This window comes from Nothoprocta perdicaria, unplaced genomic scaffold, assembly GCF_003342845.1.
Source record: "Nothoprocta perdicaria isolate Ctin4 unplaced genomic scaffold, notPer1 scaffold_86, whole genome shotgun sequence".
In the NCBI taxonomy this organism is placed as follows: Eukaryota; Metazoa; Chordata; class Aves; order Tinamiformes; family Tinamidae; genus Nothoprocta; species Nothoprocta perdicaria.
This window is the reverse complement of record NW_020456154.1, coordinates 2,513,204-2,533,185: the sequence shown is the minus strand read 5'-3', so window position 1 is coordinate 2,533,185 and position 19,982 is coordinate 2,513,204. Positions and strand designations below refer to the sequence as shown.

General features: G+C 41.8%; 1 protein-coding gene across 1 annotated transcript; it reads right to left on the bottom strand.

Moving 5' to 3' along the window:
• Positions 1-28: 28 nt before the first annotated feature.
• On the bottom strand, positions 29-13,993 carry HMGXB4 (HMG-box containing 4). Its single transcript, XM_026052260.1, has 11 exons — positions 13,946-13,993; positions 11,824-11,929; positions 11,110-11,228; positions 9,643-9,721; positions 7,286-8,224; positions 5,835-5,918; positions 5,274-5,338; positions 4,889-4,994; positions 4,092-4,261; positions 3,167-3,289; positions 29-1,359 (listed from the first exon to the last, which is right to left on the bottom strand). Exons 2-11 carry the CDS (start codon positions 11,852-11,854, stop codon positions 1,315-1,317), a joined length of 1,761 nt encoding a protein of 586 aa, XP_025908045.1. The 5' UTR covers positions 11,855-11,929; positions 13,946-13,993; the 3' UTR covers positions 29-1,314.
• Between the last annotated feature and the right edge of the window lie 5,989 nt (positions 13,994-19,982).

The following is a 19,982-nucleotide window of genomic DNA, read 5'->3' as shown; positions in this document are numbered from 1 at the left end:
CACACACACACACACACAGACACACACACACACACACAGAGAAATATACAGGATAAATTAAATCTGTTACAGATATTGATAAAAAATACACGATATGAACACCACATACACATACATACAGACACACAGAGGCCTATATGAGAATCCAGTACTTTCCTGCATCTCCTTTCCTAGAGCAGCAGAAAACCAAAATACCATGTATGTGGCTGGAAGGAAGGGGAATCGATCACTCATTGCTGCTTCAAACTGGTCATTAGTACTGCCTCACAGTGGCACCGTGGCTCTTTCAATACTGCTGGTGAAAGAGGTGGGATCAGCGATCTCAGAAACTCAAGTCCTCTGTTCACAAAACATGTGCAAGATGAGCAGAGGCAATTCAGGTTTCTCCCATCTGCTGCCATGCTCTCCTCTGCATTAAAGTGGGCTGCCCATGCCCTGGAAAAATCAGCAGGATGTTCATCCTCACAAGTCAGTGCAAGCTGTTGATATCTCACACTAATGGCAATTTGATGCAAGTCCACATGAAAAGCACAAATTTGTTGCCATTTTCAACTTTAAACCCATTGCAAACTACCAGACCAACCAGCTGATGCCAACAACTTTCGATCATCAGTCACTGAAGAGGGAAGCTTGGAAGTTGTGATTGAGAGGTAAAGACATCTATTTCTTATCATAAAGATGTCTGTATCTCTTTTCAGCTATCTAGCCTTTCCCTCAAGGGGAAAAGCCTACCCTAAAGTGGTAGACTTTAAACTGAAAACAGAAACAGGGCTTATGAGGACAGTTCATTTTTACTCCTTGGTCCAAAATAAACTGGCATCTCTAACTGTCCACAGAATAATTAACCTTCCAATTCAAGATGTATCAGGAGGTCACCTTGTCCACCTCTGCTTAAAGAAAGTCGAACTAGAGCAGGCTACTCAGACAATTTCAGAATATCATCAAGGATGGAGATTCCACATCCTTCTGGTTCCACTAACCACTTTTACAGTAACCATTTTTTTTTTTAGCATATCGAGAAGTCAATCCTCTGGCTGCTTCCCCCATCAACATATGAATTTAAGACTAGTTTCTCAAAAACTTTCTCATTTCTTCATTAAATACTTTCAGATTGGTGTACATTTCATCCACCAATAGAAAGGGGCACTCTCAGCTTAACTTCACAACTTTTCATAAAATTAATAGAAGTCAATCCTATGTATATACTATACAGATATAAAATGTTAAAACCCTACACAGAGAGAGTGCCGGTGTGGTGCATATGCACACGAGTCCCTTATGCAGAGGCTGAGCACATCCCAGGATCTCTTCCTGTCAAAGTCCAGGCATGATGTAGGCGATGTTGTCTAGTGTGTTTGACTGGGAAAAGAAATTCAATGTTGTTTTAGCATCAGATAATGACTTAAAATCCTTGAGAAATGATACAGATGAGGAAGCTACTACTAACACCTTCACTGTCTTAAAAGTTATCATAGGAGGAGGCTAAGCAAAGCTCATTATCACCACTGCTAGGTTAATTTGCACAGTCTTGGAAATATGAGTAGATTGAACACAAAGGTAGCCTCAGTATTTGGATGCATCTACGAATCAGAAATTGCTTACAACTTCCCTCAAGGGACCTCCTCCTTATGAACTTCATTATCTTTGGTTTTTGAGCAAGTCACATTAGCCTAATCACAGTAACCACTGGAAAGACTTATAATGAACAACTTGAGCTAAATGAACAGAGTAGTAGCATATAAACTGAARAAAAGATTCTACATATACAATCATTTAGGAAATTCTGCAGTGTAAAAGTTCAGGGAGAAAGCCTCAAACAAATCTCCTAATGGGGTGTCAGATGTCTGAGTATCAGTGCTCTCCAGTTTTCTCTGCAAATGTTAAAATTCTGAAGAGCTCTCCCCATGCATACCAGAAAACAAGACTCAGTAGTATTATTTTCATGTTCTTCAAATGCAGTATATCAGCAACCTCAAAACTGTGACTAGACAGCTGAAAGAAGCCYCAATATCTGCCTTTATCCAGAGAAGTTGGATCTGCACCAAACATGATCCCAAAATTAAGCAATGCCACCTACTGACTGGAAAGATGAATTGCATACAGCACTAGCACTGAAAACTTTATCCATGTTTTAAACCCTGCTATCTTTACATTTCTGATGGCAGAAATATATATTTTTTCAATCCAGTATTAGTTCTCAGAAGTTCACCAAAAGTTCTAGTGCTCCTTATAATAAGGCAGTGGTCATGTTTTCAAGATATGCACCATTAGTCATGTGGAAAAGGGGTATCATTGCTTTGAATACCTTTGGCAAGCAAGAAGGAAAAAAAATGACGGGATGTTTTCCATGGCTTAGGATGGAAACGCCCTGCTGACTCAGCTTTTGTATAGATAGTCACTTTGAGGGAGCACACGGTTTAAGCTGTCAACGTTTCTGCTGTTAGTAATCCCTTTTCAGCATGAATCAATGTTTGGGCTGTCCCATAAAACATGACAATTCATGTCCTATTTTATTATTCTCTCTGTCCATTCTTTTTTTGTAATCTCTAACTTATACAGTCTGCAAAAAATAAACTGAATATTTTTTTCTTCTTGCTTTGCCTCTTCTCTGCCCCCGTTCTCTGCTTTACTTAACATGGCTCCTGTTAGTGGTATTGACTCCTGCTCCTTTTTGTGCTGTTGCCATGTTACTCTGTGTCCACATCATGCAGCGCTGATGCCACAAGCCATTGCTAAATCAGGTCTTAATAGAAAAAGGGAGGAAGAACTTGTAGGTGTTATCTAGTTCCTTAAAAGGGAGATTATTTTCCTTTCCTTAGAGATGGTTAGAGCCATATTAAAACTCAATTGCATTAAGAATCTTAATTAAGATAGCAAGTTAGTTTTTGTGATGCTTAAAAAACACAACAAATGTTACATCAGTTTCCCTRTAAGCTTTAAATTTTGTGTCTTTACTGGATAAAAATGTTGTACAATACAGTACAGCGGTAGCATCTTAAAAATTTTTATGAAATATCCCTCTAAAAGCTGAATTAGCATGAACATTTTCTTATCTTTCTAGCACTGAAATTATAAGCACATAATAAGAAGTGATTTACCAGAAAATTCCAGGTGATCTCCACTAAAATTAACAGGTCTTAAACAGAAATAACCACAAGGAACTCACCAAAACTTGCCTAGGGCAGGCATTCAACTCAGGCAGCTGTGTTGTCAGACAGGCTAAAGGGCCCAAAGCACAGATGATTGAATCTAGAAGTACTGATAAACTTCCTGAAACAGCCACCATTCCCTGGAAGTAAACAAAAAACTAGATAGGGACAAACACTGGAAATCATAATCCTTTTACAACTGTGTTCTTGTGGAATTAATACAGGTTCATGCCTGTGGTCACATTGTTTATTATTTACACAGTAACAAAACTTCACTAAGCATTTCACATACAGAGATTGCTCTTTCAAAAAAAAAAAAAAAAAAAAAAAAAAAAAAAAAAAGAGTTCAATAGGCAAGAAGCATAAATGAAAGAAGTGAATATCAGCAGACAAAGTCAGAGCTAAATATTTGTTGTCCTTATAGGCCGGGCCAATTTTTGAAAGTGGGTATGTTTCTGTGTGTGTGTGCACGTGCACATCTCTAAGCATGTAACCACTATCATTTAACTGTAGCTTCTATGTTACCAGGTAAGGTGAAACATTAGTAGCTCCTGCCCAAAGCATTGGCAACAGGATACTGCTAGAAAGCAGCAGCACATGTGAAAAATACATCTTGATAATGGCTTTCTCTGGTAATTTTCTCAGAAGACTTGAGAAGATAACAGAAAGGGTATCAGACTGGCAAAGGCAGAAAAGGGATACTACATTCAGGTAAATATACAGTAAGAAAAGGCTGAAGAGTTTGTTCACTAAGAATTGCCTTTAAGGGCCCACAGCTGCTAGCCAGGGACCCATCTTTGTTATCTACTGCATACGGACAAACAGGGCTTTCTATTTCACTGGAAATAAACAGAAATACATCAAAGAAACTGGACATTCCATCTTTCTCTTCCAAATACAAAAATATCATCTAAACTTCTACATTATGGGTTCCAAGCTCACCTCTGTTTCCTGCAGCCTGTGACCAATGAGGCTCAGAGATTCACCCAGCAACTGCAAGTGCGCAGCGACATCGATTGGATCCGTCTCAGGCACTTTGGCTGGCGAAGCAGGCACCACCACGGTGCTAGTGGGGGATTTCTTATGAGGAGAAAGCGCACCTGTTGGAGAAGCTGCAAACACACCAATTAAAATTCCGCATCGCTTTCTCATTCTTTTACTTAAAAATCAATTTACTTGGTAAAGGTCAAATCTCAAAAGCACCAGATGCTTAAATCGTTCTGTGGGCCTGGTCCTGGGGCCTTTGGAGTCAAAACTTCCCTTCTACACATGCAAAGCATCTACCCTAGCTGAATGCAGTTTCATAGGTTGGAGAGATTTGGTAAACAGGAATGTCAAAATAAGCACTACCATTTTTTTTCTCTTGCATCATGTTAGTCCCACTCCACTCCTGCCTCTTCTTATTTTATGTTTCAGCTCCTGAAGTGCTAAAACTCCCTGTTCTTCTAATTAGAAATAGACATGAAGTCTGTGGGGTTTTCTTGCTTGTTTGTGTGTTTGGTTTTGAAACTGGCTGAAATCATTCTTTTTTTTTGAATAAAGCGTTAAGTTAAAAAAATGCTAAGACTTGTACGAAAGCAGGTAGTACTGGGAACTTGGAAGCAAAAGCAAGAAAGGCCCTCTGTTCTTTATTTCACAGGCAACAATATCTCCCTTAGCAAAAACAAAAACAAACAAACAAAAAAAACCAAACAAACAAACAAAAAAAAGGACTTGAACAAACCAGGCACAGCAATTACCTTTTACTTTTGGTGCACCGTCTGAAGATGATAACTTCCTCTTCACRGTGGTGGCCTCTGCTTTATTCTGTTTGTGCTGTAGGTACTGAGCTTTCTGTTTCCAGATCTGCGGTTATTACAGTATGAAAAGAGAGATTCATAACATCAAATAGTTATCTGATGCCAGAACCTGGAGGTAGAATGATTTTATGTAGCTGACTGCTTGAGCAATGCCATTAGGGTAAAAGATATTTTTACAACCACATAGGCAAGGTTATCCATTTTTCAGTACTGTAGGGAGAAAGGAAGTATTTTGCAAGGTGTGGTGGCAATGCTGCCAGCATGCTCTCACCTAAGTATCTAGTTAAGATAAATCATTTTACAAGAATATCTTTCACACACTTACCAGTTTATCCTTATCAGGTAGCTGCTTCCATACTTCCGCCAGTTTTTTGCTCAGCTCTCCAAAATCTGGCAGAAAAAAAAATGCATAAAAAAATAAAATCAAGGAGAGAACTTATGAAAATTAGATGAATGTTGACAGTGGAATAACTGGCCCATGGATACACATTTATGAAGCAACCTGTTCTACATAAGAACTCTTTGTGTGCCCAGGAAGTTATTTCCAGTGTGACTCTCATTGCTGACTTAAATGAGAAAAGCTGATACAGGGGATATAAGGTATACATATATATGGAAAAGTGACACAATGAACCTGCAGAGACAGGTCTGCAAGTAAATGAAAGGCAAACTTGGAATTTTTTTTTTTATCCAAGTTCACAGTTTGCTTGAAACACAATGAAATCAAATTATGAAATCAATCCTCTTTGCTGTCTTTAGTTCAAAGAATATTGGCATTCTTCACATGCAAAACTAGGACTTTGGTATGACACAGCTAAGGTATGTCCTGATAAATAATCAGACAGATGTATAATCAACAGAAGACAAGGACAGATTATTCTCTCACCTATTCCAGGGTGATCAGACAGAATATTTGTACGATATTCCTTACAGAATACTTGATATGCAGACATATTCTTCTTCTTTGGCTAAGGAAGGAAACAAATATTTTTAATTACAATGAAATCTACTTGATTTAATAATAAACTGGCATTTATTGAAGGCTTACCAAAAGATACTGTGCCTMGATCAGGAATCTACAGAAGCAGTGTTTTAGATGGTCTGGCTGAATTTAGCAGCTATGAAAGCACAGGAACCGGTCAGAACTAGTCTTAATATAGGGCTTATTGCATGCCCACAAAACATTTCAGTGTCAAGAAAGTAGCTAGCAGAAGTATAGCAATAGCAGAGGCATAAGCAGTTGTCAAGCTGATTTTGTAAGGACAAAATTGGAGATGTGGCAGGCTGGATAACAAATGGGAAAGTATCTTCATACATCAGGGCAGAGTCTTATTCCTTTTTACAGAAATTATCATGATGGACTAGATCACTGCTAGCCTTGTCCAAACTCCTGTCTGGCAATAGCTACAGTGAGTTATCTTAGAAAATGATATAGCTGGTATAAAATTTATACCAACCACATTAAGTATAATCTTCTCAAAGGACCTCAGTCAGCTAAAGACTGTCCTATAGCACAAAGAATATGTAGATATATGACCACAAAGATCATATATGTATAAAAGTATATATATATGACTTTAAAAAAGCAGCTGAAACATTTTTGCCAAACACGCTGCAGCAAAGTCATTATTGCTGATATTAGTTATCCTTCTGTTTTAATATAACATGACTCAGTTACACCTGACACAACAGAATTATTTTCACAACAGTGAAAGTTAGAAATATTTTTAAATAGAAGACAAAAACAAGGTAGCTTTGTCTCAAGTGGGCCTTAGTAGGCCAACTGTTATTGCTGAAAGAAATTAAACAAATTCTACGCACATATGCACTAATAAGATTTTCAGATCCAGCGGTTAAATTATATAATTTCTACCATCAGGCTGTCATAACCCTCTAAACATTGTCTCTGCAATCTACTTTGAAAAAATAGGTTCTAAAATAATGGTTATTAACTCCTTGATGAGTTCTGCACCATTGAGCACCTAACTTATTACTACCCAATTTCATATTCAGTCCTGTTTTTCCTTACTTTGTCTTTGTCTTTTTCTCTTTCTCTTTCCTTCTCCTTTTCTTTCTCCTTTTCTTTTTCCTTCTCCTTTTCCTTTTCTTTCTCCTTCTCCCTCTCCTTTTCTTTCTCTTTCTCCTTCTCCTTCTCCCTCTCCTTTTCTTTTTCCTTCTCCTTCTCCTTTTCTTTCTCTTTTTCCTTCTCCTTCTCCTTTTCTTTCTCCTTCTCCTTCTCCTTTTCTTTCTCTTTTTCCTTCTCCTTCTCCTTTTCTTTCTCCTTCTCCTTTTCTTTCTCTTTTTCCTTCTCCTTTTCCTTTTCTTTCTCCTTCTCTCTCTCCCATTTCTCTGCTTTTTCTTTTTCCTTGTCTTCCTTTCTCCTCTTCTTCTCACTCTGTCCATCTGAATGAAAAACAGGAGGAGGTGGAGGAAGAACATAGGGAGCACTTGTAGGAGGTGGTGGTGATGCTGTTGCTTCTGCCACAGGGTGTCCAGAACTCCTTCTAGATTTAGAGTGCTTCCTCTCTCTGTGTTTCTCCTTATCTTTTTTCTTCTTACTTTTTTTTGACTTCTTCTTCTTCTTGATTTCCCGGTAGGAGTCATCTATCACTAGCTCTCCAGCCTCTAACTCACCACCAGAAGATGAACCAGATTCTGGTGGTGCTTCCAGTCCTGAAGCATCATATTCACTCCCATGGCCCTCTGAAAAAAGGGAGGTGTCAGCACTACTCCCCTCAGAAGGTGGATGAGGATCTGGAAGTGGCTTATGCTTCTTCCTGGCTGACTTCAGGAAGCTCTGTAGCTCATTACCCAGGACCAATGAGCCTTGCTCATCTCGAGCTGATTTCTTCGAAGATTTCTTTACAGTTGCTGGTGATGAAGAGTAGGAGAAAGACTCCTTGTCTGCTGCACTGCTTCCTTTCTCCTTCGGTGAAAGGATGAGCTTCATCTTCAAGCCATCAGGTTCCCGGAGAGTAAGTGTCTCTGTGTTCACATAGAGAGGTTTCATTTTTTTAGATTTGTGGTAGCTGCCATCGTCCACTGAGTGCTCCCCACTGCTTCCACTCAACTTCTTCTTGTGGTGCTCCTTTCTGCCTTCGGAATGGCCAGAGGAAGAATGAGACGATGATTTTTCAGAAGATTTCTTTGAAGACTTCGAGCTGGTGGCCATTGGTGAGGTGATAGCTTTGAGTAGATCCATGTTTTTATCAGCAGAGGGTGGGCTGGAAACTGCCTTTTTCTTCTTCTTTGATGGTAGATCCAAGGGCGAAAGATCTGCAACAGATGAACAGAAATGTGTGTTAAGATAATTCCCTTAAAGAAAGCATTATACTAGCTTAGGAAGGGAAGGGAGCATCCTGCAGTAGTTATGATAACAGCTAACTGATCTGTATCTTTGTTTGAGGACAAAACTTATGAAACTTATTACCACCTCAGAGCATTCTTGAGGATACAATTCAAAAAATATAAGGAAGAAAGACAGACTAAGCAAGTTCCTGGACTTTTGTCTGACTCATTTTTCTATCATGAAATAGCGTATTTTGATGACAATAAACCCTCTGAGTATGAAATATTATATCTCAAGTGAAAAGTTTTCTTGTTACTTTCAGTCAAGGAAAGACCAATGAACTGCAAACACGGGCTTTTTCATTCTGAAAAAAAATATTTGATAGAAATTCAACAGGTAATATCATTCTAAAGATGTGGCTTTGTTTTTGTTTTAGGCAAATAAACCTTTTAAGTCACTATGAACCGACTGGTCATTTTCTGGTTTAGTTATTAACTACAAGAATAATCATTGAATTTAAACTGARTCACATGTGTGCCTCTTGTGCTTTGACACATTATATTTCTACAAATTCAGAGAAACAAAATATCATCTGCAAGTGAAATCAGAGCTTGTAATACAACAGGGAAAAAAAAAAAAGAAATACAAAAAGCCACAAAGACTACAATTTGATAATGAGGGACGTGGAGCTTCTAGAGAGGGTCCAGAGAAGAGCAACTAAGATGATTAAGGGAATGGAACATCTCCCGTACTAGGAGAGGCTGAGTGAGCTGGGCCCATTTTCTCTGGAGACGAGAAGGCTGAGAGGGGATATGATTAACATGTATAAGTTCAGGAAGGGAGAATGCAGGGAAGAAGGGGTCAAGCTATTTTCATTGGTGACCAGCGGCAGGACAAGGGGTAATGGCCATAAGCTGAAATACAGAAGTTCAATCTGCAGGTGAGGAGGAACTTCTTTACTGTGAGGGTGACAGAGTGGTGGAACAGGCTGCCCAGGGAGGTTGTGGAGTCTCCTCCTCTGGAGGTCTTCAAAACCCGCCTGGATGCCATTCTGTGCCCCGTGCTCTAGGTGTGCCTGCTTGAGTGGGAAGGTTGGATTAGATGATCTGTAGAGGTCCCTTCCAACCTTGAATATTCTGTGATTCTATGAAACGAGGGATGGAAGCTGCATATTGCCAACAAAGCACTTCCTAAGCTAAAAGCTGAAACATCAATCCTTATTTCTTTCTGTCTGGTGCAGTATCCTGATGAGGCTTCTGGTAAGTTGTCCTAAGAGAGGTTGGTGTATTCTCCTCCTTGGAAGGCCACAAAACTCGATGACATTGGTTGATGAGCTCCCTTCCTCCAGTGTCATGATGAGAGTCACAACCAGTTAGCTCCTTCCCCTGTCCCATCACCATCTTACCTCTGTGGGTGAACTCATCGGAGGAGTGCTTTCGCTTCTTCTTGTGAGGTTCTGTCCTCAGAAAGACAAGCTTGCTGTCCTACAAAAAGAGCAGAGAAGTTGCTGAACAAACGAGAGAGAAAATTTAAGAGATTCTTACGGACTACTGACATAGAAAATAATTCATAAGAGTTATTGGTTCTACTGCAGTGACGAGGAATCCTAGTTATGGACCAGGATCCTCATTCTAGGTGCTATGCAAACAGAGGAAACATTCTTTGTCCCCAAAGAGCCCGAAGTGTAGATATAAGGGAAGAGACAACAAGCAGCGTATGGATAGCCAGAGAGTACAAGAACAGTATTAGTCAGCACTGGTTTCAGCACATTAGCCACCTCACTGGCATCAAGCTTTCTGTAGACATTGTAGCAAAACAGGAGTATAAAAAGGATACTGAAAGAAGAGAGATCTCTACAGGGAGCTCTTCCAAAATGAAAGGAGAAATACAGGAAAAAAAAACGTGGAAGAGCACATTCAAAAGTGTTAAGAAATGGGCAATGGAGGCCAGCATTTGGAGATCAGCTGATGAGTTGATCAAAGACAAAAGTCTACATATTACTATGGCTAAGAGTTATCTAAGCATGCATAGGCTGTCAAGCCTTGAAAATGAAGGTGGGTTGTTTATATTCTATATGCTGGAGAAAATAAGTGAAAGGAGGCACAGGGAGGTGACAAGGAAAATGATGGACTGGAAAATCAACCTCCATATCTCATGTCACCCAATTATAAGTTGTTGCTTGACCAATTTAAAGTCTGAAAATGAAGCTCCTCTGCAGAATTTCATCTGCATGGTAGAAGATTTTCATTTAAACTAGAACTTTTTTTTTTCTCACATTTAAAAATATATATATAAAAAAAACAATCACAAGATAGTCACCTTTGAGCTGACAGCAGAAATTTTAGCTCAAAGAGGAAAGTTTTGAAGAAACTTAAGTGGTCGCTACATGATTTCAGTGTTAAGGCCCCAAGGAGATGAATAGGGCAAGTTCATACCTCTCAAGAGCTATCGTTTCAGGCTGTCTGCAGAATCAGGAAGACAACAGTGCATCAGTTAATATTTCATTCATCCTTCGCAGGCTATTTATACTACTGTAAATTCTAAAAATCTTATTTTTGTGTGTAAACTCATTCATGCTATCTCATGATTTGCAAGGTTCTGCAGCAAGGCAAGGATATGATCCCATAACCTTATTTCCTGAGGCCAGAAAAAGTAAACCCAGTTGTACCTGGGATTGGCCCATTCCTTTCCCCCCCAAAAAGATGCTACTGAATAATACAGGACACCGCTCAATTAGCTGCTCTTGCTAACTTCTAAAGGAACTTCTGCACAGACAAAGCCAACAAACCTTCCCCTCCCATCCCATCCAGTCCCATCAGTAACTTTATACACATCCTTATACTTTTAACCTCTCCTTTGAGAGCTTCCTGACCTGAGCTGCTATCTCCTTCTCCTCTTGCAGTGGATCCTCATAAGAGTGTTTCCTCTCTCGCTGTGTCCTGCCAGCTGCCAACCTCACGCCATCAACACTTCGGCCACTCCCTAGGAACTCTAAGGTTTATATGAGATGGTGAAAACAGAAGAAATGAAATATCCCATTAAGGAACAATAGAAACAATGTCTACGCACAAAATATGACAGCAGCAAAAGTTGGTGCAGTGATGCATAAAACCCAACAAGTCCTTGAGCCTAAAAAAAATAATGTGCTACACTCCCTAACCACAGGAACAGGGCTCAGTGCTCTAATGCTACAAGAGAAGCATCCAACATTTCATTTATAATACTTGCATATTTCTTCCTACACAACTGCTCTAGAAATGTTGCTATGACTATATTTCTAGCCCTGGTCTCCTGTTCCATTGAGCTGACAGAAAGAAACAGGCTGCAGTGGCAGGGTACCAAGTCAAGGTCTTCACATTAAGAAATATCACCTGTTTCTCTCAAGTTGCGATCCCAGTACTTTGCTTCTGGAAATCAAGGGCTTGGGATCCTACTGAAACTTGACCAGATTAAATTTAAGGTAATAACCTTCAACGCTCACAAGAAACTAGCTTTTTCTCCCACTCCTTTGACTCTGAGGCCTAGAAAGGACTGCAGAGGGTACCATTTTTAGGCAACTCTCTCTGAAATTACGAAGCAGTCATACCTTCTTTCTTCCTGGAGTCATCATAAGCCATGGTGGTCCTGCAGGAGCCTGAGAATGTGTTGCCACGTCTGGGCTCCTTCCCCTGTTCCCGTCTACGGCAAAAAGTCTGAGAAACAGAGAATGAAAATAACCCTCCCAGAAAAAAAGATCATAATGGAATATGGGAAGCTTCCTATGAAACGAAATGAAGATTCTCTGGAAGACAGTGGGAAAGGAAAGGAATCTACCTTCTGGTCTGTTCACAATCATATTTCAGGTTTGACCCCCCAAAAAAAAAAAAAAAAAAAGTTTAACTAAACACTACAGGAAGCTTATTTTTAAAAAGATGCAACAGCACAACCTCTTCTTTGTAAAATCTCCACATCACTGAATGAATTTACTTTAGAAAGCATAAAGAATGTAAGAAAATAGCTAAGTTTGAGTTTTAAATGAAACTAAAAATTGAAAGGGTACTTATGTCAAGATCCTTTTTGTTAGGAAGCACTATGGCAAACAGTGGCAACTTTAAAGAGAAATTCCAAACCCTTGAATCTCAGATGAAGTGGTAGAAAGGATGAACCCAGGCAGGAATCATCAGAATCAAYGAATTACTTCAGATGTTTTTAACTAAATAATTGAACATTTTGGAGTGAAGATGTTCACCTTTCTGGTGGCACTACCAGATACTACCACTGCAGCCATTCTGAGTGTCAGCCTGGGAGGGGAAGCAGAGTATTCCTCCTTTATTTATTTATTTATTTTTTTTCCCTGGGTCTTTTGCTGCACCCTTAGTCCCTGTCAGTTCACCGAGTTCCAAGACTCTTCTAATTCACTCATTCTATTCTACAGCTGCTGGTATACATGAGGACAGTGCTGTAACGGAATTGTTGCACTCTAGTCCTCTCAAGAGCTCTTCAGTCAGTGACCAGCTTAACTTGGGAAGAGTGACTTTCTAATATTCCAATTTACACTTAAAGTGCACATGTGTATGTATGTGCACGCACATCCACAAGCGCTCAATCACACAGACCACGCAACTAGGTCTGCTGCTAGCTGAAGTGGCAATCTCTGCACACTCGGTACATTTGAACACGTTGAGCACAGGGAACTTGTCTTATATAATATGTCTTATTTGTAGCCCTGCACATACACAGATTTTATAAATAACTAGCTGATGCTAAAATACAKAGAGAGTATTTGTCACGTTGCGGTTTCTGAGGTAAGAGGACAAAGCTCCAAATGGTTCATGCTTACAGGTACACAGGAGATATTTTTAAAAAGCTCATGGATACAATTCTTCAGTTCTCTAATAGTTTGGGAAGCCATCAACCACAGTAATTTTTAAAAAGAGTGTTCTGACCACTCTAAGTTGTTGCTAGTAAACATGGCAATTTGTTAGGAGATTTTATGTTTGCACATAACAGCACTGTGCTTTTTTTAAAAAAAAAAAAAAAAAAAAAAAAAGCCTCTTGACATTTTATGGATTTACAGTCTTGGACCAGATGCTGCAAACATTTCAAGATTTCCAGCTCTCTGCTGTCACATAGACTTCAGTGGGAACACACATGATAATAAAGCCTTGTGGTGAAGACCACTAAGGCTTCATCTGGATTCCGCTTAGCAAAAATAGAAGATGCTCACTTGTGATGGGATGACACATCTTTTGCTGTCATTTTAAAAATTAGCCAAATTATCTGGCAGGTATAGAGATTGGTAAATAAAATCACTGGACAAAAGGACTTGCAACTTGAACTGCTAAYGCTACAAATATGAAGCATTTCTTTTTCTTTTACAAATTCTGACTGGTTTGTGGCGCTGCGGGTTCTTAGGCTACGGAAATGAGATGGGCTCGGGGGGACAGGGCTCTCGGAGCCTGCGGGTCATTAACAGGGGGTTTGGAGCAGCGGGATCAGGGGCAGAACCCAAGGGCGCTCCCACGCTTCACCCCGTCTCCCCGCGCCCTCCACGGCGCCCAGGCCWCGCGGGGCCTTTCAGCGCCGGGACCCCCGCGCGGAGCCCAACTGCGCATGCGCCATAACGCCCGCCGCGCGCGCCCCCCCCCCACGACCGTTCCCGCCGCCGCCGTTTGAACCGGCCCCGACCGCCCTCCCCTTTCCCCCCCGCCGCCCGCGCGCCTTCTCACCGAGCGGGCTCCGGCCTCGCTGCAGCCCGCGCCTCTGCCCCCGGGGCGGGCCGAGCGCGGCCCCGCGGCGCTAGGCGGCAGCTGCCAGCCCAGCGGCGGCCGCGGCTCCGGCGGTGCCGAGGCGGAGGCGCCGCCTCAGTGCGCGGCGCCGCTTCCCGCCTCGCCGCCGCCCGCCGCCGCCATCTTGGAGTGAGAGACAAGGCCGACGCCGGCGGCAAGGAGCGGCCAGCCGAGCGCCGAGCGCCGAGCCTCTCCAACGCGGGGGAGGCGGGGAGCCGCGGGGAGCGCCGAGCGTGGTGATCGCGCAGGCGCCGTGCGTGTGGCGGAGGGGCKGGGGGGAGGCAGGACATATAGAAACATATGGAAACATGAAATACTTTCCTGGAGCAAGTGATGATGGGTTTCCTGGAGCAAGTCTGTAGGCCAAGGAGAAGCAATTGGTTGGAAAAAGCGATTGTTTTTAGCACGGTTGGGAGAAGCGAGGTGCAGCCTGAAGGAACAGAGGTGCAGGCTGGCTTGGAAATCAAAAGCCTGAATGAGGCCCGTGTTTGAGGATTGCAAATGTTTGGTAAAGGTAGCTAGTAAAAACGCAGACAGGGGTGCTTGATGTTCTGCAGCCTTTAGGAAGGCTTTCAGCTCCCCTGCGGCTTCATGGTTTCAGCACTGAGTGCTCCAGAGGTATCAGATTGTGTCAGTGATTGCGTGTGGGAGAGACAGGGTGAGTTTGCAGGCGAATTTGTGAAAATGAGCAGATACTTCCACATAAAGCCACTGAAGAATGGAGTAGTCGCATCCCCCCCTCTGCAATCCATCCAGGTTCCTCCCACAGAACACTCTTAATACTAATAATACTACTGGAAACACAATGTAGTCTCAAACTGCAATTTTCACCATTGCCGAAAGGCTCAGGAAAAAAAAAATCCCATTCCCAGGGCTAATACGAAGAGCCACTGGCATTCCCTGGCTGGTTTCAAACAGCTTGGCCTTTTCCCTTTCTAGAAAATCAGGATTCCTTCAGAATATACACCTAGAATATATAGGTCAAGTGGGGAAAATGTCGACAGTGATAGCACATTTTAAGAGATTCGCTGCCTCCCAAAATGCGTAACACCTCACAGAACTGCATCTTTGTACTGTTGAATTGGAAAGGTCAGGAGAGAACAGAAAAGGCAAGCAGTCCACGTAGTTTCAAAGATGTCAAGGGCAGCATCAGTTAATCTGAGGCTATTGTGAGGATATTTCCCATTCCTTTTGTTCTGAACATCCGGCATCCTTTGGCCCACRTGCCAGGAAGAGAGGCTGCTAACAGAATATTCAGTATCTTCCTTCAGACGTCTCCTTGGCAAAGTGTACRCGTTGTGTGAAATGCTGTTACCTGCGCAGACATTTTGGGATGTGGGTATCCTCACTTAAGTTTGATGCAAGGTTAATCGTGTGCTAAAGCCTGCTGCCCATTAAGGTGACCAATGCGGTTTTGCTAGTCCTAAATATATATATATTTATATATATATATATAAAAATATATAAATATTCCTATTGATGCTTGTTTGCCTGTTTTCTCCTGCTTCTACTGCTTAAGATGCAAATTTCTAGATTCAGCAGCTCTCCTTTTCTTTCACGCTTGTTTAGTACTTAGCTTGSTGAGTTCTCGAGTAATTGGATATAAAAATAATTGATAATAACCATGAGCACAAGCCTACAGCGAAGTTATGTACAAAATTAAATACAGACCTCAGTGCTTTATGAACAATTACCAATTCTCCCTGTCACAGTTTGCAACTCAGAAATCTATTTTTGTTCTTGAATCATTTTCCATACTTTTCCCCCCTAAATTTGCAAACAATTTGGCACTACCTGGAAGGGGACTTGGATGTTCCCTATTTCTCCACCAAAAACCGGTTTTGTTTTGCACAGACAGTGCTCCTCTTCTATGTGTACACTACAACATTTGTAAATTACCAAACTGCCATTAGAAGGCAGCATAACATACTAGATTTTGGTAAACTCCAAGAGAAATAAATAAATTTTAAAAGGCTTGTGGGCATGAATATGGAGAAAGTGGCTTTAACATTGCAGTGGAGTTCAGATAAAGTAGATATTGAGTGCCAAGGACCTCCGCCCAGTAGTTTCAGTAGTGTTTTGTTTATTTTGTTTTGTTTTAATAAACAAGACTACTGAGTCCTTTTTGAATGTAAGGGCTTGCATCCTCAGAGAAGCGAAACTTCACAAGATTTATATGCATTGCTTCAGTATTTGGGATCTACTTAAATTACTTCCCGTTTGTCTTCGGTTCCTGCAGGAAGCATCCGTTTTCTTGCCTCTTCATCTGGCGCTGTAGTCACTAATGAAGCCAGGAGCGTAGCTGTGTCATTTGTAACTCGGTACAACAGCCTGAACATCCCCTGGAGCCGCAGCATCTGTCACAGTGGACATGCTCAACATGCTCATTCTCCCCCTGTTCCTAGCGCTGCACCTTCTGTATCCGCACTCTGCGAGAGGCAGAGCTGGGTGGGAGCCAGGCTCCGTGCCCATCTGGAGGGGGATCAGTACAGCAGGATATGTGGAGTGCAGAGTGGGAGAGGAAAGCTGAGTTGGGTCATGCGAATGGAAGGAGGAAATGTTGGTGATAGGAATAAAGGAAAGACTAAACACAGGGAATCTGTCAGATTTGCCTCTTTCCRCTAAGGTTGACTTCCTCCTAAGTAGCTTCACATCTCAGCACACGCCAGGAAGAAAGAAGTGGTTTAATGTGAGTTTCATAGTGCCATGCAAAGCCTGTTTTAGCTGACCATCTCTTTCTCTATGCCTGTTCCATGGGGTCCTTGCTGATCTCTGCTGACTCTTAACTCCTCACAGCTCCAGTCCCTTGAAACTTGATGGATTCAGTCTTATCTGGATTCTTGTTTTACCTTTTTTCTTTTTTTTTCCCCTGTATCTGGGGATTTACTTCTTTCTTGCTCTCACACCTTAAGTCTCTATATCACAGCCCTACTCTGCAATACTGGCCTTTTCTTCTTTTGAGAGAGACCTACATGATCCTTCACCTGTAGGAAAAAAAGCCAATAACTGCTGGCACTGCATTTGCTCTATACACATCTGGGAATATACACAATATATACACATATCAGGGAAATTACAGTGCAAAGCAGGACTGTGCTATCCTGTAGACTTAAATATGAGCGCTTTTAAACAAAAATGGCTTAGAGATGGCAGAGTTGCAGATGAGAGAGGCCCTAGTGGTGTATCAATAGAAAAGCACTGCCGCTCGAAAAGCACTGCCGCTCGAATGTTAGCTATCTGGCCTTGCTAGAGCTCCAAGGATAAGCAGCTAGTGCTGGGAAGCAGTTTGTGATGTGAGGTGATGTGTGTGAATGTGATTCGTGCTGCCAGCTCACTCGTAGCTGGTGGATGGTGTTGAGAGGTTGCGAAATGGAGATCGGCCTTGAGGAAATGGGCTTYCTGAGCTGCAGGGCAAGCATCATCACTGCTCATGGCTCCGACCTTGACTGCATCCTTGCCTGGAAGGCAAAAGTTACGTCAGTTGCTAAGTTACATCAATAGCTTAAATGTCTTGCCAGCCCGTGTCTAAATGTAAGGACAATCTCACTGACACCGGTGTGGGAGCCAGCTGCAAAGACCATAGGTAAAGTACTAAGRTGACCTGCAGTTGCTGCCCTTTTGGAAGGAAAGACAACCCTATCTCTTGCAATAGTGTAGACTGGTTACTGTTGTTTTGGTAGACTTGGCCTGCATCCTGCTTCCCTGGGTAAGGATGTGGCTGGAGATGTTGGGAGTTGCCCCTGAGCAGCTCAGTCTGCAGAGCGTGCAGAGACAGGCTGGCAACACRGCTGTGCTGCCTGCAAAACACCTGAGATGCCTTCTGGGCTAAGGCCAACACAGGCAGGAGGCTGGCGTTAGCCCAGGAGGGCTCTGATCTGTGGAGTCRCTGCAAGGGTAAGAGCAAGGGTTGACATGTGGAATGGGCTTCAGATCCTCAAGTTTGGAGTCATGGCGAAGGCAATAAGAAAATGCGCTGGGGCTGGGTAAGTTAGAAAAACAAAGTGTATCTATCTTGTACACCCACATGCATTATGGAGTGGTATGTTTGGGAGAAAGTGCTGCAGTAGGACATTTTAKATATGACTACAGTTTACAAAACCACTTTATTTGCATTTATTTCAGGATCATGGGACTAGGCAAGATGATCTGGGTCACCAAGTGCTATTCTATACTAATGCAGGCACACTGACATATAATCTCTACTGTAAAACGGAGCTATTTTTATCTTAAAAACAATCAAATCTTTGCCCCCAACAACACCCACTGAGAGACCATTCCAGAATCTCGTTCCTCTGATCATTAGACACCATCTTCTGATTACCCAGCTAAAYGTATTCATGCCTAGCTTACATCCATTTGTACCTATGCCAGCTTTTCCTTTTAGCTAATGTAATTGTTGTCTGTTGTTGGTGTTTATGCTCTGATGTATTTATAGAGAGACGTCACATCCCCTCTCCATACTCATTTTGCGAGGCTAAACAAGGCATGCTCTCCTCATTTTCTCTTCTCTGGCGGGATCCTTTTCCCTCTCGCCATGCTGGCAGCATTGCCCTGTGCTTGCTTCACATTCAGCTCTTTCCTGGAGCTGGGTGACTGGCAACRGGGGTGTTTTGCTCAGAGGTGTCACCAAAGCCTTATTCAATTATTTTATTATGCCCCCCACTCTGTGGGAAATAATTCCATTTATGTGACAAAAGCTAGGTGTTCTGTTAAAAACTTTGGATTCAGCATTCTGATCAATCCTTTCTCTTCACACTCAATCCTCCTRATGAATTTTACAAGGACATTAATGGATTAGGGCATAAAATATACATAAAGAAGACTGTGTTGAACACAGTTGCAGGTGTCTGAGTAGCCTATAAGTCATAMCATGTTGTAAAAAAGCAATGCCAGTCAAACAGACTGCATTATACTTTCTCCCGTGGCCATAGGAAGACAGAGCAAACAGCAACATTCGCAGTTACCTTTTTTGGGCCAGGCTGTAGAGCCCACTCAGCTSTAGATTGGCAGTGTGACTACAGCACATGCGTGATGTGCAGGAGGGACTGCCATGCCAGGTAGGTAGCAGCATGTGGTATAGCACCATAGGGTAGGCTCCCATTACACTGGAGGATGATCATCTCCTGGGGACTGGAGATGACCCTACTGATTCCTCATTTCCCCAACATGCCCTAGCTGTAGCATGTAGGGATCTGCCGTCTTCCCTTTCTTCTTTCTGTCACTTTTCCTCCCTGTGCTACTTTTTCTACTAATAGTCTAAGATGTGCATCTGTATTCACTCATAAAGAATCATCTCTAAATTTTTTTCCCTCCTGACTCATTTTCTCCAAGATCAGTGCAATAATACTATCTACTAGTACTTTTGGGGTGGAAAGTTTATAGCATTTTTTTTCCAGTAATTATACTAGAGAGCTACAATAGCACCCTCCTTTCTCTACTTTCTTTAGAGTCCTGAGTATTCATGATGATATAGGGTTGGTGGAGGCAAGGGAAACCATGGTCATGGCTTCTGTTTCAGMCCTAGTGGCTAGTCCTGCACCTCTGCTACCTTTGAAGTCTTTACCAATGTCTTTTTTATCTGTCTATTATCAGCTATYTCAACATCTTTCTCAGAGATATCTTTAAAAGTCTGCTGGCCTGAATGCTCTGCATGGCAGTCTGCATTCTCTCAAATACCTCTGTATTTGAACAAGTAGACAGGTGAATGCTGAACATGCAGTTATATGTCTCTTACCATGTCAGTGTAGACACTACTGCTCTCTATGAACTGGACATCTTCCTCTTTAACCTACAACTGTTTGGATGGTATCAAATTTAATTTGACTTACTTAAAACTTAACAATTACTAAATTGTGCCAGACAGATCACAAGATCCGTCGCATTTACAAATTGAATACAGGATGAATTCACAGCAATGAGAAAATGGAATGTGGTTATTCTATTTTTATATTAAAAGGAAAAATTTTATTCTGGTCAT